Raw genomic sequence first — 19,821 nt, 5'->3', positions numbered from 1 at the left:
TCTTGTTCTTAGTAGAAAGAAAATAATTTATTCAAAAGTGTGTTGCACAAGGAAATACATGGTGGCTCCAATATGGGACTAATACATTTGCAAACAGTCAGATGAACTCTGCCTCACCCAGCCAAAAAAACTGCCTGCCTTGTACCATGGAAAATAAATGTTTAGAGTGGGTCTTTTCTTTCGGTTTTACTTTGAGAACATTTTTCCACTCCTCATTAACCTGTTAGGCTTACAGACAGTCCACAGGTGATGAGCATTTGTCTGAAGCACAATCCTGTTTCTTAGAATGTACAGGAGTTTGTATGGCCTAATGGAGATAGGTGAGGGAAGGAGAGGATATACCTATTTTTCTCCGGAGCAGACAACCAGGCATAAAATTCTCATGTATATGTATAAAAGCCTAAATGACTGTTAACACCAAAAGACCCGAATCATTGGTCAACCAGGTGGTAGCTATGATGTGCACTGACCCAGACCTTGTTGCTGGGGCTCTGACAGCCCCAAATCTGGTTCACCCGCACCCCGGACCCAGACAGGAGGGAGGAGGGAGCCTGATTCCTTGAGGAATCATCCATGCCTTAGCTTGCTGTTTTGGCCAACCTCCTGTAATCCCTCCTCCAGCAGGCTGTGCCCGCCCTGATCGCCAGCCAGGTCAAGGGCTGGTGATACACACATTCGTGCACCAGGCCTCTAGTAGTGTCGTAAATGGGAGAGAAATAATGAGAGGCTAAAAAGTGAAGATAGGGAACTATGGATTCTTACTTTCCCTTTCTACAACTGGAGGCAATAGAAGTGAATAATTTTCTATAAAATTCTCTTGTCATTGGCTTTACTGTTAACATATTTAGAATCTTGAATATTTAAAATAATTCTCAAAGATATTAATAAATATTCTGATACATTTAAGTGATTTCTTTTTCTGTTTTCAGGAGTTACTTAAGAATATACTCAGAAGATAAATATATTTAAATATTTTCTGTAGTTCTTTTTGAATGTTTTTTGAAAATTAGGCTTTAGGACTTATACTAACCACAAATATAAAGTTTAAAAGCCAACTATCAACTTCCTGAGAACTGCAAAATGAAGTTCTCAATTAATTATAGCAGCTCTCATACTGTTTTTGTTAGTGGCAATCTATTGATCCTTTCCAAAGGAAAAAGCCAAATAAGTAGCTTACAGGTGAGGTGCTGCCTTTCAAAATGGACTTTATAAAGCCTGCTATTAAATAGCATGTTTTATTTCAGAATGTCAATAAGTACCTGTAACCCTGTCCACCTTCTCTCACTTACTCTGGGTTTCTTATGTAGGTAGTTTTATTGTTACTGAGGATTTAGTTTGCTGCATGCTGAACACACCCAAGCAGTAAGTGTGTGTGATGAGGGAGGGGCGGGGGGGGGGCATTAATTTACAGCCTGCCCTTTGTAGCTGGCATGTTCAGAACACTAACATAGGTGTGTTTTGGTTATCACTTAGAGAGTAGAGGAAGCTTACAACTTCAAAAGTGCATCAGCAAGACAATAGGCCCCAGTTATGTAATACCCTAAAGCCTCATTTTGAGTTACTTATTCAGTCTTTAAATTGTGTACTCTTGCAGAAATAACCTTAGAAAGTCAGCAATTAACATTTATATTAAAAGTAAGATTTAGAACATAATAATTAGCAGTTGAATCCAACATGAGACAACATTGTCTTAAACTTCTAAAAATGTTTGCCTGAAATTTATACAAAGCTTTTTTTAGAGTTTCCAGTCTCCTGTTTCTCAGAAAGCAATTTTAAAAGATAACATACAAAATATAAATGATTAGTTAATAAATATTACTCAACTATAATCCCCTAGCTCCTTAGACATTTTAGGGCTACTTGGAATTGAATAATTAATTTATAGTTGAATAATTGAATCAGACCTTGTGCTAAGCCAAGAGACTTGGTTAAAATTAAGTTAGTGCTTTTTTTACTTATGTCAGCCATCTAACCCAACCCCAATCACCTTTTCTAGCAAAAAAGGAAGAGAAAGGATAGATATAGGGCATGTACTGGGGGAAAAAGTGATCCATGATTATTTTTCTTCCTTTGTTATTTTATTTTAAGACATTAGTAATAAAGTATTATTATGACGGAAAGCAACAAGACAAATATGTTGGAATAACAAATGTATTGGAATTTTCTCTTGGTTTTGTAGTTAATAATCACCCACACTAATGAGTAAATATCATAATCAATGTTTTTCTAACTCCTTTAAATAATCCATATTGTTGACTACCCTTACCTCCTGCCCTCACTATTATTAACAGGAAGTATAGTCTTTTGGGAGTCAGGACTCCAGTCTCCTCTGCTGACTCAGTCTGTGAGCATGGGTAAGTCTCAGAAGCTCTCTGTGTCACGGTATGCTTATTGTAATACCCATGTGGTAGCTTTCAGCCCATGTGTCTTTTTCTGGCTGCCCTCCCTCATTGCATCATGTGTTCTTATATCGCATTATCACTTGCCTTGTGCTATCCATCGGGCAGCAGAAACAGAAAGAGGATAACTTCCATCTCAGTTAACCGATGGAATTTTCCATAGGTAGGAATTAGCAATGTTGCTATTTAATACATTCCTCACAGATATATTATTAAACATACATGCCAGCTCACACAATTAGTCAGACATTCCCCCATATTGAAAAGAGAAATTGACTAAAATTGTGTTATTCTAAAAAATAATGTATCTAGCCCTAACCAGTTTGGCTCAGTGGATAGAGCGTTGGCCTGCGATCTGAAGGGTCCCAGGTTTGATTCCAGTCAAGGGCATGTACCTTGGTTGCAGGCACATCCCCAGTAGGGAGTGTGCAGGAGGCAGCTGATCGATGTTTCTCTCTCATTGATGTTTCTAACTATCTCTCTCCCTTCCTCTCTGTAAAAAATCAATAAAACATTTTTTAAAAAAGTAATAATGTATCTAATTTAGAATATGCCATATCTTCCTATTCATGGTTTTCAAGGGTTGGCAGGATTGTGTTAACATTTTTATAATAGCATTAGATTATCAGTTTAAAGACAGTATTTTAGCTTTTTTTTTTTTTAAGCTCAAATTATTCATTTAATTTTTGGTCATTTATGTTATTGCTTTCATTAAGAAATGTTAATATTTGGGTGTCTGTTTTACCAACTTAAATTTTTGACATATGACCTCTCTGTTTAATAAAGATATAACAAGAAAAGCAATTGCTTCTTGTAGGCTAAGTTTAAGAACTAACTAATGTTAGAATTAGTCAGCGCTCTATGGCCACAAAATAGGAGACCCTCTTTGACAGAAGCCTAGATTCCAACAGAGCAGTTAAGAAGTTTATCAATTGGACTACTTAATCAAACCACATCAGGTCCTATATAAAAGAAAAGTTTACATATCAGAATATTCAATTCTCCCAAAGTATTAAAAAAAAATTCAAGAGTAGGAAAAAAATTATTGAATGATCATGTGTCAGTTACCTTAAAATAATTCTTAGATTTTAAGCCTCTAGTATAATATTGGCAATTTAAAATTTAGAATAGTCTCATAAAATTGTTGAACACATACATCTTTGAAAGTAATCCCCTCAACTGTATACAAAAAAATAATTTAGAGACGATTCTTACCAATAACTGAGAGCAAGGCAAACCTAGTTTTAAAGAGAGCTGCAGAGTCAAGCCTAGGGACTGTTCCATCGCTCTAGGTATGTGGTATCAGGCCACACAGATCCTGCCTCTCATCTATAAATGGGAATCATTAGATGTACCACATAGGTTATTGAGAGGGGGGGCGGTTAATGAAATAAAGCATTTATATTAAGTAGCACATCACTATTCCATGTTCCAGTTAGTCAGCATTACATGCTTGGTGGAAATGTACCATGAAGTGGCACAGTGATGGAGATCATCAACTCTGGAGCCACCCTGTGTGAGTCTGGCTCCTAACTAAAACATCACTACTTATGTGAGTTTAGAAAAATGCAATTTCTTTTCTTTGCCTCGATTCTTCATCTGTAAAACAGGGATCATACTAATACCTGCCATGGGGATTAAATGAGTTCATACAAGTCTAGTATTTAGGACAGTATGGGCATACATTTAGCACACTATAACTTTTTTTATTTGTATGCTTTGAAAATGCAACATTTCAATTCATACTAAGTGAATCTAGTTTTTCAGGGTTCCACCGTGGTGTTTTGTAACTTAGTGTTTCTTTCAATAATCCTTGTAATTTTGCCCCCATTTTCCACAAGTTCTTTTATTTTTTAAGACGTCAGAATGACATAATTTCTTAATGTCTCACTGTGTGCCTTCATAACATTTGAAGAGCAACTTATCTGATGAGAGCTGAGAAGGCAAATGTAGTAGGCACTGATTTCCCATAAAGTTCGTCTTTCTTGTTGGTACTGCCAGTTCCCACAATCTTAGCATTCCCTGGGCATCAGTCAGTGTCTACAAGGAATGATTTTCAAATATTAAAGCATGTGAAAAGACAAACAGGCCAAAACTCAGAGCTCTCTAGGGACTATGACCTCTAAAACAGACTCCGTTCTGACATTTTCACAGGCTGCTTGAGGGAATTCCAGCAAGGTCATTCCATTTGGTAAACTCCTAAACAAACGCTCTGTCATCGAGAACTGATTTACAGATTTTTCTCCTTATGTACTTGTTCTGCAGAGATTAGCATAGTAGATATGGTTGCTGAGACTCTTTTAAGACATTTGATGTATATGATAAGTACTATACTAAAGACTTTTGGTATTTTGAAGTGATAAAACAGTTAATTTGTCATGTTGAAAGAAATTTCTTGCTATGAGTTGTCTTTTAAATGACTTCTGTTTTTGATTCCAGGAAATCTATATCATAACCATATTACTAAATTAAAATTTTCATTATTAACACAATTATTTAACAAAGAAATAAACTAAATTCAGAAACGATTTTTTACAAAACAAGCATACATGCAAATATGATTACTTGTCTCACAGTGAGCTTTGGAATATATAAAAACAGAAACAGTTCTAGTGTGGTAGGATAATCTGTGAAATCTTAGTATGATGGCAGTTGTTTAGATGAGGCTTTATGGTTACTGGGGTGGAGTCAGATCTATAAGTTGTTTTTAACTAATCTGAATAGTCTAAATATTTAACTATTATTATATATTCTTTTTTTTTTTTTAAAGAATATACTCCTAAAAATAAATGAGAAGGTCAGAACCCAAGAGCTTTGAGGCCTAGACAACTTAAGGAAATGGGTAATTAGGACTTATTTGGTTTATAGTTGGCCTTAAATGCTGCAGCCTCATGGTTATCTGAATCTGAAGTCTGTGAGTTGCATGTATGAAGTTCCAGAGATGAATACCATTCCTCGTTTGAAGGATTGGGTATATTGGGGAATTTTGTATGGTTTGCTTCCTTCTTTGCACGTTTCCTTTCAATGAGTTAATTCTGTGGATGAATGTGCAAAATTTTAGCTATTGGAAGAGTCCTTACACAGTGAAAAATTTCTCATGATTTGATATTCCATTGTAGGATTATAATGTTTTGAACAAATTTAAAAATCAGACACAGGCAAGTAAATTGATATATGATCTCAACCAAGCCTCTCAAAATTGGTAGTAAAAATAAAACTCATTTTATTATATATATAATCTAATAACTTGTCAGAAACCCAGAATATTTCAGAGATCTCTTAGTAAAATAAAATGGCAACAAATGTGAAATAATAAGTTGCTTAGTAATTGATTGCATATAGTTATTTAATGTGCTAAAATTGTGTGGCTCTTGTTTGATATAAAAATATGATGAAAAATATGAGAAAGTATTACTTTTCTAATAGTATATTTTTCTAACATAGATTTTTCTATCTTTGTCTATCTATTTCTGTTAGCTAGTCTCTTCATTTTTCAAATTAATGGAATCTGGTTAAATAGCAACCAGCTGATAAATTAGTGAAATCTCTGGTTACATAATTGTGTGCTTATTTATTTGTGCATAGAAGTAGAGTAGCTGCTTGATTGATTGCTGAATGCCTTCTGAACACTCAATAGAAACAAAATGCTTACACCTTCAAAAGGTTGAAGATTTTATTTGGACATCAAATATTATAAATTTGTAGAATCTTATAGACAAAGGAATATAAACTTATATCAATCAGATCAAGTTAGGATTAAACAAATTGAAATTTAAAGAAATCCAAGCCCTGGCCAGGTAGCTCAGTTGGTTAGTGTTACCCCCACACACCATGGTTGCATTCCCAGTCAGGACACATACAAAAATCAACCAATGAATGCATATATAGTTGGGACAACTAATCGTTCATATTCTCTCTCTCTCTCTCTCTCTCTCTCTCTCTCTCTCTCTCTCTCTCTCTCTCTCTCTCTCTCTCTCCTTTCTCTCATCAATAATTTTTTTTAAAAATTCAAAAACTTAGTTCTAAACTTTGATTTTGGAGTTCAGTGGTTTTTGACAGTACAATTGGCCCTTGAAGAGCACAGATTTGAACTGTGCTGGCCCACTATATGTGGATTTTTCTTTTCAATAAATACGTAGTTGGCTCTCTGTGTCCCCAGTCTTCTTCTTCTTCACAGATCCTCAGGAGTATATTAATTGCTTTTAAAAACAACTTTATAAAAGAATCCTTAAAATATTCTCTCTCATAGTACAATATGAATATAATCTGCTCATAATTATTTCATTTTCCCTCCCTTTTATTGAATTTACTGGGTGTCATTGCTTAATAAAATTATGTAGATTTCAGGTACATAGTTCTATAATACATCAACTGTATATATTATATTGTGTGTTCACCACCCCAAGTTAAGTTTCCTTCTATCACCATTTATCCTCCTTTACCTTCTTTCGCCATCCCCACACCCCACCCCCTTCCCTTCTGGTAATTGTCAACTGTTGTCTGTGTCTAAGAGGTTATTTTTTGTTTTGTTTTATTTTGGTTTGGTTAATCCCTTTACGTTTTTTACCCAGCCCCCAAATTCCTCCCCTCTGACAGTAGTCAGTCTGTTCTCTGTATCTATGAGTCTGTTTTTATTTTGTTTGTTACTTCATTTTGTTCATTAGATTCCTTATGAGTGAAATCATATGGTACTTGTCTTTTTCTGACTGACTTACTTCACTAAGCATAATGCTCTCCAGGTCCATCCAGGCAGTTGCAAAGAGTAAGCTTTCTTTTTTTATGGCCAAGTAGTATTCCCTTGTGTAAATATACCATAGCTTTTTAAAAATATATATCTTATTGATTTTTTTTTTTACAAAGAGGAAGGGAGAGGGATAGAGTTAGAAACATCAATGAGAGAGAAACATCAATCAGCTGCCTCCTGCACACCCCTTACTGGGGATGTGCCCGCAACCAGGGTACATGCCCTTGACTGGAATCGAACCTGGGACCCTTCAATCCACAGGCTGACGTTCTATCCACTGTGCCAAACTGGTTAGGGTGTACCATAGTTCTTTTATCCACTCATCTACTGATGGGCATGTGGGGTACTTCTAAATCTTGGCTATTGTAAATAGCACTGCAATAAACCTAGGGGTGCATATATTCTTTCAAATTAGTGTTTTGGGTTTCTGTGGATCAAAATTTTCTGTCCTCTGTTGGGAATCTACAGATACAGAGGGCCAAGTTAAGTTATATGTGAATTTTCAACTGCACAGGAGTCAGAATCCCTAACCCCCATCTTGTTCAAAAGTCAACTGTACTTTGGTTTTTGGTTATTACACTAAAACTATTTAAGGTATAATCACTCTCTCATAAAAAATATGTATATTTCTTAAGTGACCATGAGTGCTTTCTGTACCCTTGAAAATGAGATAAATGTCAGTTAGGTCCACTTGGTTTATAAAGGCTGTTCAAGTCTTACACATCTTGATTTTTTTTTTTACTTGTACATTCAATGACTTAGAGAAAGGTATGCTGAAAACTCCATCTACTATTGGATTTGTTTGTTTCTTCTTTCCATATTGTTTTTCCTTTCTGTGTTTTGAGACTCTGTTATGTGTTGTTGATTAATTGACTTGTTTACATTATGAAATGTTCCTGCATCCTTAGTAATGATTCTTCTACTAATGTCTTCTTTGATAGTAATATAGCCGCTTTAAGTTTCTTAAGGTTAGCATTGCACAATAAATCTTTTCCTAGATTTTACCTTTAACTCATATTGTATCTTTATATTTAAAGTGCAATTATTTTAGATGCATAGAAGTGCATCTTTTTTTTTTTTAAGTCTAGTCTAACAATCTTTCAATAGAAGAGTTTATATTGTTTGCATTTACAGTAATTAGTGATATGTCTGGTGTACAATTATCTATTTCTGTATAGCAACTTCATACCTTAGTAGCTTACCACAGACACATTTATCACCTCACAGTTCCTGTAGATCTGGAATTCAGGCACAGCTTGGATGGGCACCTCTGCCTCTAGGTTTCTCACAAGCCTGCATTCAGGTATCAGCCAAGGCTGGGCTTTCATCTCAAGGTTCCACTGGGAAGGATCCACTTCTAAACTTACATTGTTCTTGGTGAGATGCTGCTCCTTAAGGGCTTTTGGGTCATCAGTTGCTATTCACGCGGGCCTCTCCAACATGACAGTTTACATTAGCAAAGCTAGTTAGAGAAAATCTGCTGGCAAGACACAGTAACATTTCCTCAACACTGCCCAATTTTATTGATTAGAAACAAATTACTCAAAGGGAGAGGATTCTGTGAGGCCATGAATACCAGAAGGCAGATCACTGGGAGCTGTCTTAGGCACTATCTACCATAACTGAGTTTAAATATATCATTTTGCTGTTTGTTTACCTAGTGTCTTCTGTTTCTTTAATCCTCTTTCCTAGCCTTTTTAAAGTTAATTTTTACTACAGTGTCCCATTTCACTATCTTTACAACATCTTAATATGTAGATACTAGAGGCCCGGTGCATGGATTTGTGCATTGACTAGTGGGGTCCCTTGGCGTGGCCTGAGAGGATCGGGCTAAAACCAGCAGTCTATTGCCGCCTGCTACTCCTGCCTGCCACTCTCACTCATCTTGGGCCTGCTAGGCCTGCCACAGGCTCGTGCCCAGTCAGTCCCAATCAGGAGAGGCTCATGTTGTGTCCATGGGTAATAGAGATGCATACAAGTTCTTTGGTTGATCTCTTCCCACCCATCCCCACCTACCCTCTGAGATTTGTCAGTCTGTTCCATGTTGCTGCGTCACTGGATCTGTTTTGTTCATCAATTTATTTTGTTCTTTAGATTCCACATATGAATGAGATCATGTGATAGACTCGAAATGGATAAAAGACTTAAATGTAAGTCGTGAAACCATAAAAATCCTAGAAGAAAGCTTTGGCAGCAAAATCTCAGGCATCTCTCATAGTAATACCTTTGTCAATACACTCCGAGGGCTAGAGAAACAAGAGAAAATAAACAAATGGGACTACATCAAAATAAAAAGCTCCTGTACAGCAAAAGAAACCATCAACAAAATGAAAAGGAGCCCACTGTATGGGAGAATATATTTGCCAACGATACATCTGATAAGGGGTTAATATCCAAAACATATAAGAAGCTCATACAATTTAACAAAAGGAAGACAATCCAAATGAAAAAAATGATCAAAGGACCTAAATGGACACATTTCCACGGTGGACATACAGTTTGCCAAGAGACATATGAAAAAATGCCCATCAGAGAGATGCAAATTAAAATGACAATGTGATATTGCCTCACATCTGTCAGAAGGACTACTATCAACAAACCAACAAATGACAAGTGCTGGCGAGGGTGTGGAGAAAAGAGAATCCCAGTACAATGCTGGTGGGAATGCAGACTGGTACAGCCATTATGGAAAACAGTATGGAGTTCCCTCAATTAAATATGGAACTGCCATTTGACCCAGTGATTCCCACTTCTAGGAATGTATCCTAAGAAACCCAAAACACCAAACAATATATGCACCCCTATGTTCATAGCAACACAATTTACAATAGCTAAGGTCTGGAAACAGCCCAAGTGCCCATCAGTAGATGAGTAGATAAAAAAGCTGTGGTACACTTACACCATGCAATACTATACACTAGTGAAAAAGAAGGATCTCTAACTCTTTGAGACAGCATGGGGGGACCTAGAGAGTATTATGCTTACATAAAAACCAGGATCTAATATATCACTTACTGCATTTGGTTGTCATATACCTTTAATCTCCTCTAATCTGGAACAATTCCTCTACTTTTTCTTTAAAAAGATGTGATATTTTCAGAGCAGTTCTAGTTTTATAATAGAACTGAGGAAAAGGTATAGAGATTTTCCATATACTCTCAATACATGGGTAGCCTTCCTCATTATCAGCATCACTCACCAGAGTAGCACATATTTTATCAAGGAAGAATCCACATTGACACATCATAATCACTTAAAGTTCATAGTTTACCTTATGGTTCACTCTTGATGTACATTCAGTGGTTTTGGACAAATGTATAATGACATGTATCCATCATTATAATACCCATACAGAATACTTTGACCGCTCTAAAAAATTCTGTGTTTTTCCTATTCATCTGTTTTCTCCACATTCCTCCTCTCTCCCCCTCCCCAACCTAGCAATCACTGGTCTTTTTATTGTCTCCATATTTTGCCTTTTCCAGAATGCTACATAATTGGAATCATACAATATGTGGCCTTTTCAGATTGGCTTCTTTTAAGGTTCCTCCATGTCTTTTTCATGGCTTGATAGTTCATTTCCACTTAGTGCTGAATAATCTATTGTCTGATGTAGCACAGTTTATTCATTCAACCTACTGAAGGACATCAGTTGCTTCCAAGTTTTCATAATTATGAAGAAGCCTGCTATAAATATGTTTTCAAGTTTTTGTATAGACATAGTTTTCAGCTGCTCACAGTAATACCAAAGAGCATGCATGATTACTGGTTTAGTTTTATAAGAAACTGCCAAACTCTTTCAAAGTGGCTATACCATTTTGCATTCTCAACCAGCTTTAAAAAAAATCTTCCACAACTTGGCATTTGGAAGAGTTCAGGCCAGTTATTTTGCAAAATCAGTCCAGTTTGGGACTGATTATGGTAGAAATATTACATAGGTGACATTGTGTCCTCAGGGAATCACAACAGGAAGCATGTGACAGTTTGTCCCATAATTGGTGATATTCAGTTTGATCAGGAGTTATGATAGTATCCCCTTCCTTGGCCTGTGTTTTTCAATGGTTCGGCCTGTGCCCCGAAGGTTCTTGGGTTCGGTTCCAGGTCAAGGGCACATAACCTGAGTTACATTTTCAATCTCCAGCTCCAGTCAGAGTGGGTGCAGAAGGAAGCCACATTGATAGTTCTCTCTCCCCACTACCAACTCCCTTTCTCCCACTCTCTCTCAAAGTCAATGGAAAAATATCCTCAGGTGAGAATTAACAACAACAGAAAAAGAAATTGTTCCCCTCACCTCCTATTTCTTTTCAGTAATTGTAATTAGTAATTAATTACAATATAATTAATTGTAAAGTAATATGTGGGATCATACTTTGAGACTAGCTATTTTGTTTCCTAATGCTTTCATTCATGATTTTAATGATTCTTGCCTAAAAAATTATGGTAAAAGTAATTGGCCGAAACCGGTTTGGCTCAGTGGTAGAGCGTCGGCCTGTGGACTGAAAGGTCCTGGGTTCGATTCCTGTCAAGGGCATGTACCTTGGTTGCAGGCACATCCCCAGTAGGGGGTGTGCAAGAGGCAGCTGGTCGATGTTTCTCTCTCATCGACGTTTCTAGCTCTCCCTCTCCCGTCCTCTCTGTAAAAAATCAATAAAATATATTTAAAAAAAAAAAAAAAAAGGTAATTGGAAGTGATGGTTTTCTAATCCTCACATTTCCTTTCTTCCATTTATTAACTGACATGAGAACAACCTTCTTTTCTAAAGGGACTTATTCCTGTGGACTCATATGTTGTTTATTTTTTATAATTGGAAAGATACTACCTATTATTGTATTTTTATGCACAAATTGTCCCAAATTTGACCAATGAAAGCCTGTTCAATATGGTTTTTGTTTCCCTTTGACCCATCACCCTTACATTTTGGTAATTTCAGGATTTCCCTTATGTTTGCATTGCCCCAATCCTGGAATTAGTACTTTTTGTAAGGATTCCTGGTTCTTTTATTGAGGAATAGTTTTTAGAAACCAAGATCTGAGAACTAAATGTGCTCATTGTTACTTGGGTACCATTGCTTCTAGGCAGAGATGGAACTTTTTTTAAGAAAAAATTATTAATTCCAGTTAGGAATAGCCATGTAGTCTTAAAGAATATGGACAACTAGAAGGTTTACATTATCATATATCAAGACCTGCTGTAATACTATGGTAGTTTAGACAGATAAGCAGGCTAACCAATGGAACAGAAGAGAGAAATCAGGAATAGACAGTATTATTCAATCACCTAATTCATTACAAAGGTGACATGTATGCACATTTGGGGTGGGATGGTCTTTTTTAAAAAAAATTCTTTATTGTTGAAAGTATTACATATGTCTCCTTTTCCCCCCATTAAACCCACCCAACCTGCTCCTCGCCCCTCTACTGTCTGTGTCCATTGGTTATGCTTATATGCATGTATACAAGTCCTTTGGTTGATCTCTTAATCCCCCTACACCCCCTCCCCTACACCACCACTACCTCCCTTGCCTTCCCTATGAGATTTGATGGTCTGTTCGTTGCTTCTTTATCTCTGGATCTATTTTTGTTCATCCGTTTATGTTATTCCTTATATTCCACAAATGAGTGAGATCATGTGATACTTATCTTTCTCCAACTGGCTTATTTCACTTAGCATAATGCTCTCCAGGTACAGGATGGTCTTTTTTTTTTTTTTTAATAAATATTCTGGATTATTGTAGTGTCCAGTTGAAAGAAATTTATATGGAATTCGTGCCATACCTAAGAAAACCTAACTATGAAAGAGGTAAAGCACTTTAGGGGAAAACATTTCCATAAACTTGGAGTGAGCAAAAATTTCTTAAATAAGACACAAATAGCACTACCCATAAAAGAAAAATCTATATTTCAATTAATAACTCCTGTGTACCAAAAGGCATCACTGAGAGAAAAGGCAACCACCGAATGGAAAGAGATTATTCTTAATTCATATATTTAACAAAAGATTTTTCTTCAGAATAAGGAAACAACAGATACAAGTCAATATAAAATAATTGGACAAAAAAAGCCTTGGCACAAACTTCATAAAAGTAGAAATACAAAATGGTGGGCATACATGGGGCTTTGTATTAATTTGTTATCAGATTAGTATTAATTTGTCATCATTAGTGCAAATGAAAACCACATCTACAAGAATGGCTTAAATGAAAAAGAAACAGTTGTATCAAGGATATTGAACAATCAGTAGGTATGTACACTGCTATAACCATTTTAGAAAATTATTTTGTATAATTCTAGGTATCAGCAATTCCACTCCTAGATTTAACTCAACAGAAATAAATACACACACACACACACACACACACACACACACACACACACACACAAGAAGCCCAGCACAGATTTGTGCACCGGTGGGGTCCCTTGGCCTGGCCTATGCCCTCTCGCATCCCTTAGGGGATGTTGGACTGCCACTTTCAGCCTGATCCTCGTAGGCCAGGCAGAGGGACCCTACCAGTGTACAAATCTGTGCACCAGGCCTCTAATATCTTTGGTTAATCTCTTCCTGCCCTTTCCTCGTTCCCCTTTCCCCATTCCATGTTACCATGCCTGTGCATTGAGCGTCTGTTCCCCGGTGGTCAGTTTGCATCATAGCTACTGATTAAATGATTGAACAGGTGACCTGTCATTTAGGCTTTTATAGATAGATAGATAGATAGATAGATAGATAGATAGATAGATAGATAGATAGATATAGATACGTTCCTCAAAAGATGCATTAATTTGAATTATATGAAATTGCCCCTTTTTGTATGTACTGTCAGCAATTTCATATGGTTCATCTACTGGCTATAGGGAAAGACTGGAAACTACTCAGATGTCCACCTGCAAAAGAATGGTTGAATAAATGTGATATATCACACAATAGAATATAGGAAAGAGAATGAACAGAATACAGCTCCATTTAAGAATATTTATGAATGTCACAAAAATAACATTGAGCTAAGGCAGCTAGTCATAAGAGTACATACTATATGATTCTATTTATATAAAGTACAAAAACAGACAAAACTACTCTATGGTGTTAGAAATCAGGATAGTAGTTAGACCCTGTCAGAGGAGAAGTGACTAGAAGGGAAGCACAAAAAGCAGGAGCTCTTAGGGTAAGAGAAATGTTTGGGGGGGGCGGGGCGGGGACAGACGCTCAATGCACAGGCATGGTAACATGGAATGGGGAAAGGGGAACGAGGAAAGGGCAGGAAGAGATTAACCAAAGATATTAGAGGCCTGGTGCACAGATTTGTACACAGATTTGTATGTATTTTACATTAAAATTAAAGTAAAAAAATAAAAATCCTAAATCTAATTTTAATCCAACACCATTTCTTTTCTCCAAAATGAAAACCTTGGTTCCCAAAACATCAATATATATACTGATTTGCTCAGTCCTATAGCATACAAACTAATTTCAGGATTGCATCCAATACTACTACTAACAACAAACCTATTAATTTCAAGATACCTTTGTAGTTTGTTTTGTCCTTAGACTGTCTCCAATATTTCCAGTGAAGGTATACAATCATGACTGTTTAAAATTTTCTTGGATTTATTGTCTTGTTGGCTTTGCGATGTTGTGTTATCAGTTTGATATGTAATTAGGTTAATTTGTTTCTGTTCCTATTCAATTTTAATTTGTTCCCCATCTTTATTGTTGCAATGGTAAATGGGATTGTTTTCTTCTCTCTCTTTTTTAAAAAATATATTTTATTGATTTTGTACAGAGAGGAAGGGAGAGAGATAGTTAGAAACATCGATGAGAGAGAGTCATTGATCATCTGCCTCTTGCACACCCCCACTAGGGATGTGCCCGCAACCAAGGTACATGCCCTTGACCGGAATGGAACCCGGGACCCTTCAGTCCCCAAGCTGACTCTCTATCCATTGAGCTAAACCGGTTTCGGCTGTTTTCTTCTCTTTCTGGGAGTTCATTATTGGTGCAGTCAGAACTATATAAAAAATATAACCAAAAAAGACTCATTTCCTTCTTTTCTTCTTCCCACCCACATAATTGTTATTGAAATACAATAAATAACAGACTTCATATGGTACTATCATTTCATACTTTCATCCTCTTGGATAGACTCAGTTGGAAGAAAGTCGGGTATTACCATTTAAAAAGACATTATTGGGAGGTACTTTAGAAATGTTTTATTTTTTGAAATAAATTTATTGGGGTAACATTGATCTACATGATCATACAAATATCAGATGTGGGGTTCTATGTTACAATATCTGTATATTGCACCATGTGCCCACCACCCAAAGTCAAATCTGTCAACATATGCCCTCTTCCTCCCCACCCCTTTCCTCTAGCAACCACCACACTGCTGTTTATGTTCATAAGTTTCAGTTTTATTTCCCTCATATGAGTGAAATCACATGGTTTTAGCTTTTTCTGACTTATACTTACTATAATATAATATTTTCAAGGTCCATCCATGTTGTTGCAAATGGCACTATTTCATCCTTTTTTTTTTTTTGTGGCTGAGTAGTATTCTATTGAATGTATGTAGCACATCTTCATACAAAGAATTTTTAAAGGGTGGTTCATTTTCTCAAATAAAACAAATAATTTGCAGGGAAATCAATAGTCATTATAGCCTTGACTTCCGTCATTAACACATTTCCCAGTATTTTAGCATTATGTATCAATTTATCTTAGATCTAAGCCAGTCTGTGTTTTTATTAAATAAGGGTGTTAGTTCACATATATGAACAAACCTTTAGCCTCTTTTAGTGATTTTTACTAGAAAACAGAATATTAGGATAAATGAAACACATATGTTTATTGATGGCTTCTGTGGTGGACACTGCTCTTGAAAATGTGTTGAATCTGTATGTTAATTTAGATGAACTGACATCTTATTCCAATCCATCAATATGATATCTCTCCATTTGTATAGCCTTTCCTTGATCTCTTTCCGCAGAATTTTCTAGTTTTTAATATAGAGGTCTTATACATAAATCTGGTTTTGACAGTGTTGTCAATGAAATTGGTTTTTAAATTTCATTTTAGACTAATTTTATGACCTAAACATTGCTCTCTTTTCTGCTTTGCTGATGATCTTGTAGATTTCTAATAACCCTTTCTTAACTGTCATTGATGTAGGATGTTACATAAAAAATCCTTTTAAATACATTTTATTATATATCAATTCAGATAAGGATTTATTTCCACCAAAATTCCTAGAAACCTATTATGAATGTTCTGAAATGGGAATGAACCTCATTTTGAAAAGGATTATTGATGACATTAATATCTAAGCTACATTTATTTAGCTATCCATACAATTTAGCACTTTACAGATCTCTATGTTCATGAATTTGCCCTGTTATCTTAATACTGTTTCGACAGTCCTGGCCAACATAATTCAGTAATTAGAGTATGGGCCCATGCATTCTGGTCAAGGGCAAATACTTGTGTTGCAGGTTTGATTCCTGGCCCTGGTCGGGGCATGTGAAAAAGGCAACCAATGGATGTGTCTCTCTCACATTGACCTCCCCACCTCCTCTTCTTTCTCCCTTCTTTCCCCACTTCCTTCCCCCTCCCCCTAAAAATCAATGGGAAAAATATCCTTGGATGAGGATTAGCAACAATAACAACAACAAAAAGACCGTTTCTACGGTATTCTAGTTGTCCAGCCTTTTTTTTTTTTTTTGGCTTATGTGAAACTTGTATGTAACCTCATAAAAATAATATAGACTTTTTCGTGTTATTTCTCTTTTTTGTTCTTCCTTGTTAAATATTGTTTGTGTGTATATATAAAATCTTCTTAATATAGTTTGAATACACCTCAGACCCTACTTCTTGCTTTTATTTGAAGCTTTTTTGTTTATTTTGTATTTTGTGTATGAGTAGTCTGTACTGTTGTGACTAAGAAAGTGTTTGTCCTTGACAGTGCATTAGGTAAGTTAGCCGTTTCCTGTTTTCTTTCCTATTTCTCTCTTCTTTGTTAGAAGTTCTCACCCTCCTATTTGAAACTTTATTAACATGTAAGTAATGTCCTCTAAAGTTAAAAAAAAAATTATGATTTTAAAAATAATACTTAGGGAAAATTTGAAATCACAGCAAACACAACTCTGGAAAACCATTGTGATCATATACAAATAGCTGATATTAATTTTTATGAGAAATGTTTTCATTGTCAGTCATTGTTTGCACTTCTCATTCTTGGTTTTGCATTTTCTTTTATCTTTTTCTGTTACTTAGATACTTAGCCTATTGGTTTTTTAAACAATAGTTTGATTATTGATTCTAAAATGGCACTAGTATATATTTATGGCAAATTTATGAGAAAGAAGAAAATAAGAGACAAAAAGCTGGTTTGATTTTAAAATGTCACTAATGTAAATTTATTTCCTGATTTATTTTTCAATTTTACATACCTTTTTGTAAATTTTTAAAAATTTTTGTTGTATATATGGTAACTTAATTATTGTGTACTAGCTCAAGTGACGAGTATATCAGTTAACCATATCCTTACTCTTGGACTCTTAAATTGTTTTTATTTTTTAGTTTTTGCCACAGATTAAAATCTTTATACTACCACTTTTGAAACTGTTAAAATACATTTTTAGTCCCATTTTTTAAAGTGTTCCTTATTTAGTTAGCTCAGGTAATGTTTTAAGGTATATCCTGACTAAGAACATGAACTTTGGAACTCAGACAGTCCTAAGATTAAGAATACAAGCTAGTTACCTTACTATACTCTTGGCTGCTTCATCTGTAATTAGGATTAAACTATAATAAATGTCCCTATCTGTTAGGGTTGTTGAGGGTATTAAATGAAATGAAACAAATTTCTTAATATGGTGTCTTATACAAAGTTATCCTAAATAAAAATCTGGAGTAATTGTTGAACTTTTCCATTTTACAGGAATAAAGGAGTTAAAATGAAATTTAGTCTGATTTATATATTCTACCTCGTATACCCTCTCCTCTATTCAAGTGGTACATCTAAATCTGTTTACAGAGTAAAACAAGAAAATTTCAGTTTGTGAGATGGCAAAAGTCCTCTTGTTGCAAATTAATTTTGTAGTTAGAAATTCTGGAATGCTTGTTAGTCATTTATCATAGGCTTCTCTAAAATGGCTTTGTCTGGCATTATAAGTCTGCTTTACAAAAATGTGGCTTTGGGGTTGGTAGTATTTTATGTCCTTTGACTGTCTCTCAGATAGTCAAACTAGGTGGGATCCATGTTATATAGAAAAGTTTTTTTTTTCTTGTTAATTATTTTCAAATAGCTTTATTCTTAATGTTTAGACAAGAAATGTCAGGCATAACTTATTTGCCAAAATACATAGAGAATGACGATAGTGTGTACTTTATCAGAGGCATTTCCTAGAACAATATAGAATTATATGAGGTAAGGGAATGCTTAATTTAAAGAGTCAGAATATAATTTGCTGACAGTTCTTGTGAAATAAATACCTCATTTCTTCTCAATCTTAAATCCATAGAAATGCTTTAAAATTTTTTAGTACTTTCTCAGTAGCTGTCTTGCTTTTTTATATCCCACATATGAGTGAAATCACATAGTTTTAGCTTTTTCTGACTGACTTATTTCATTTACCATACTAGAGGCCTGGTGCACCAAAGGTATATATTTGCTTATCTATAATACCTTAACATTTGTTTAAGTGAATTATATACATGTTGTTACATGAGGAGACAGTTTGGATTACTAATTCAAAATAATTTTAATATATCGATAGAAAATATCTGCCCTAACCAGTTTGGCTCAGTGGATAGAGCACCTGCCTGCGGACTCAAAGACCCCAGGTTCAATTTCGGTCAAGGGCATGTACATTGGTTGCGGGCACATCCCCAGTGGGGGGTGTGCAAGGAGGCAGCTGATCGATGTTTCTCTCCCATCAATGTTTCTAACTATCCCTCTCTCTTCCTCTCTGTAAAAAAATCAATAATATATATATATATATATATATATATATATATATATATATATACACATACACACACACACACACACACACATATATATATATATATATTTTTTTTTTTTTTAAAAAGAATGTAACCATTTACTAGATGACATTCTGCTTTAAGATAAGCTTTTCTTTATGCCCCCTTTATTAATTTATATTAGTGTGGAATCTGAGTCTTATTCTATTTATTAGTAAATAACACTATTTACTAATAGTAATTTTATTATTATTTAGTTTGATGCTCAAATTATATTAGATTCAGCTCCTTCAGGCTGGCTTATATATACTAGTATATTTTTTTTTATAAGTTCCCATCATTCTTTGAATATTTATTTGCTTTCTGGCACAGCAAGATGTTCAAGGCTCACCTTATAATTTTTTCTGCCCTAGCCCTGGGAAGTATGGTTTGTTTTAGTGGAGTATTTATAAATCTACATCTTGGGAACTAAGTGTATTTATTGCTGCTGTTTGTTCATTGCTTCTAGATCCTCAGTAGACAGAAATAGGAACTGTATATGTTTATTCACCTACACACACATGTATTATTGTATATATTAAAAACCATGCATCCTTACTGACACCTCTGATTTTAACCCAGCATCAGAGTTTATTCTAACCTTTTTCTTTCCCCATATTTATAACTCCCTTCTCTGACAGTGAAGAACCCTGCTTCCATCA

General features: G+C 35.2%; 1 protein-coding gene across 5 annotated transcripts in view; it reads left to right on the top strand.

Moving 5' to 3' along the window:
• The window catches only part of MRTFB (myocardin related transcription factor B), a 177,725-nt gene that overhangs the window by 66,281 nt on the left and 91,623 nt on the right, over positions 1-19,821 (top strand). Inside the window, exon 4 of one of the 5 annotated variants that reach the window (XM_084881111.1) lies at positions 2,292-2,354. The exons of 3 other annotated variants lie outside the window; for them this stretch is intronic. In XM_084881111.1, coding sequence (XP_084737237.1) covers positions 2,292-2,354 — 63 coding nt within the window. Of the gene's footprint in view, positions 1-2,291; positions 2,355-19,821 lie in introns of those variants that run through there. One more of the 5 variants, XM_084881110.1, reaches the window with a different exon arrangement.

Source organism: Pipistrellus hanaki (assembly GCF_964339955.1).
Source record: "Pipistrellus hanaki genome assembly, chromosome: 4".
Taxonomy (NCBI): domain Eukaryota; kingdom Metazoa; phylum Chordata; class Mammalia; order Chiroptera; family Vespertilionidae; genus Pipistrellus; species Pipistrellus hanaki.
Note: the sequence above shows the minus strand (reverse complement) of the source record. Positions and strands in the feature narration are given on the sequence as shown.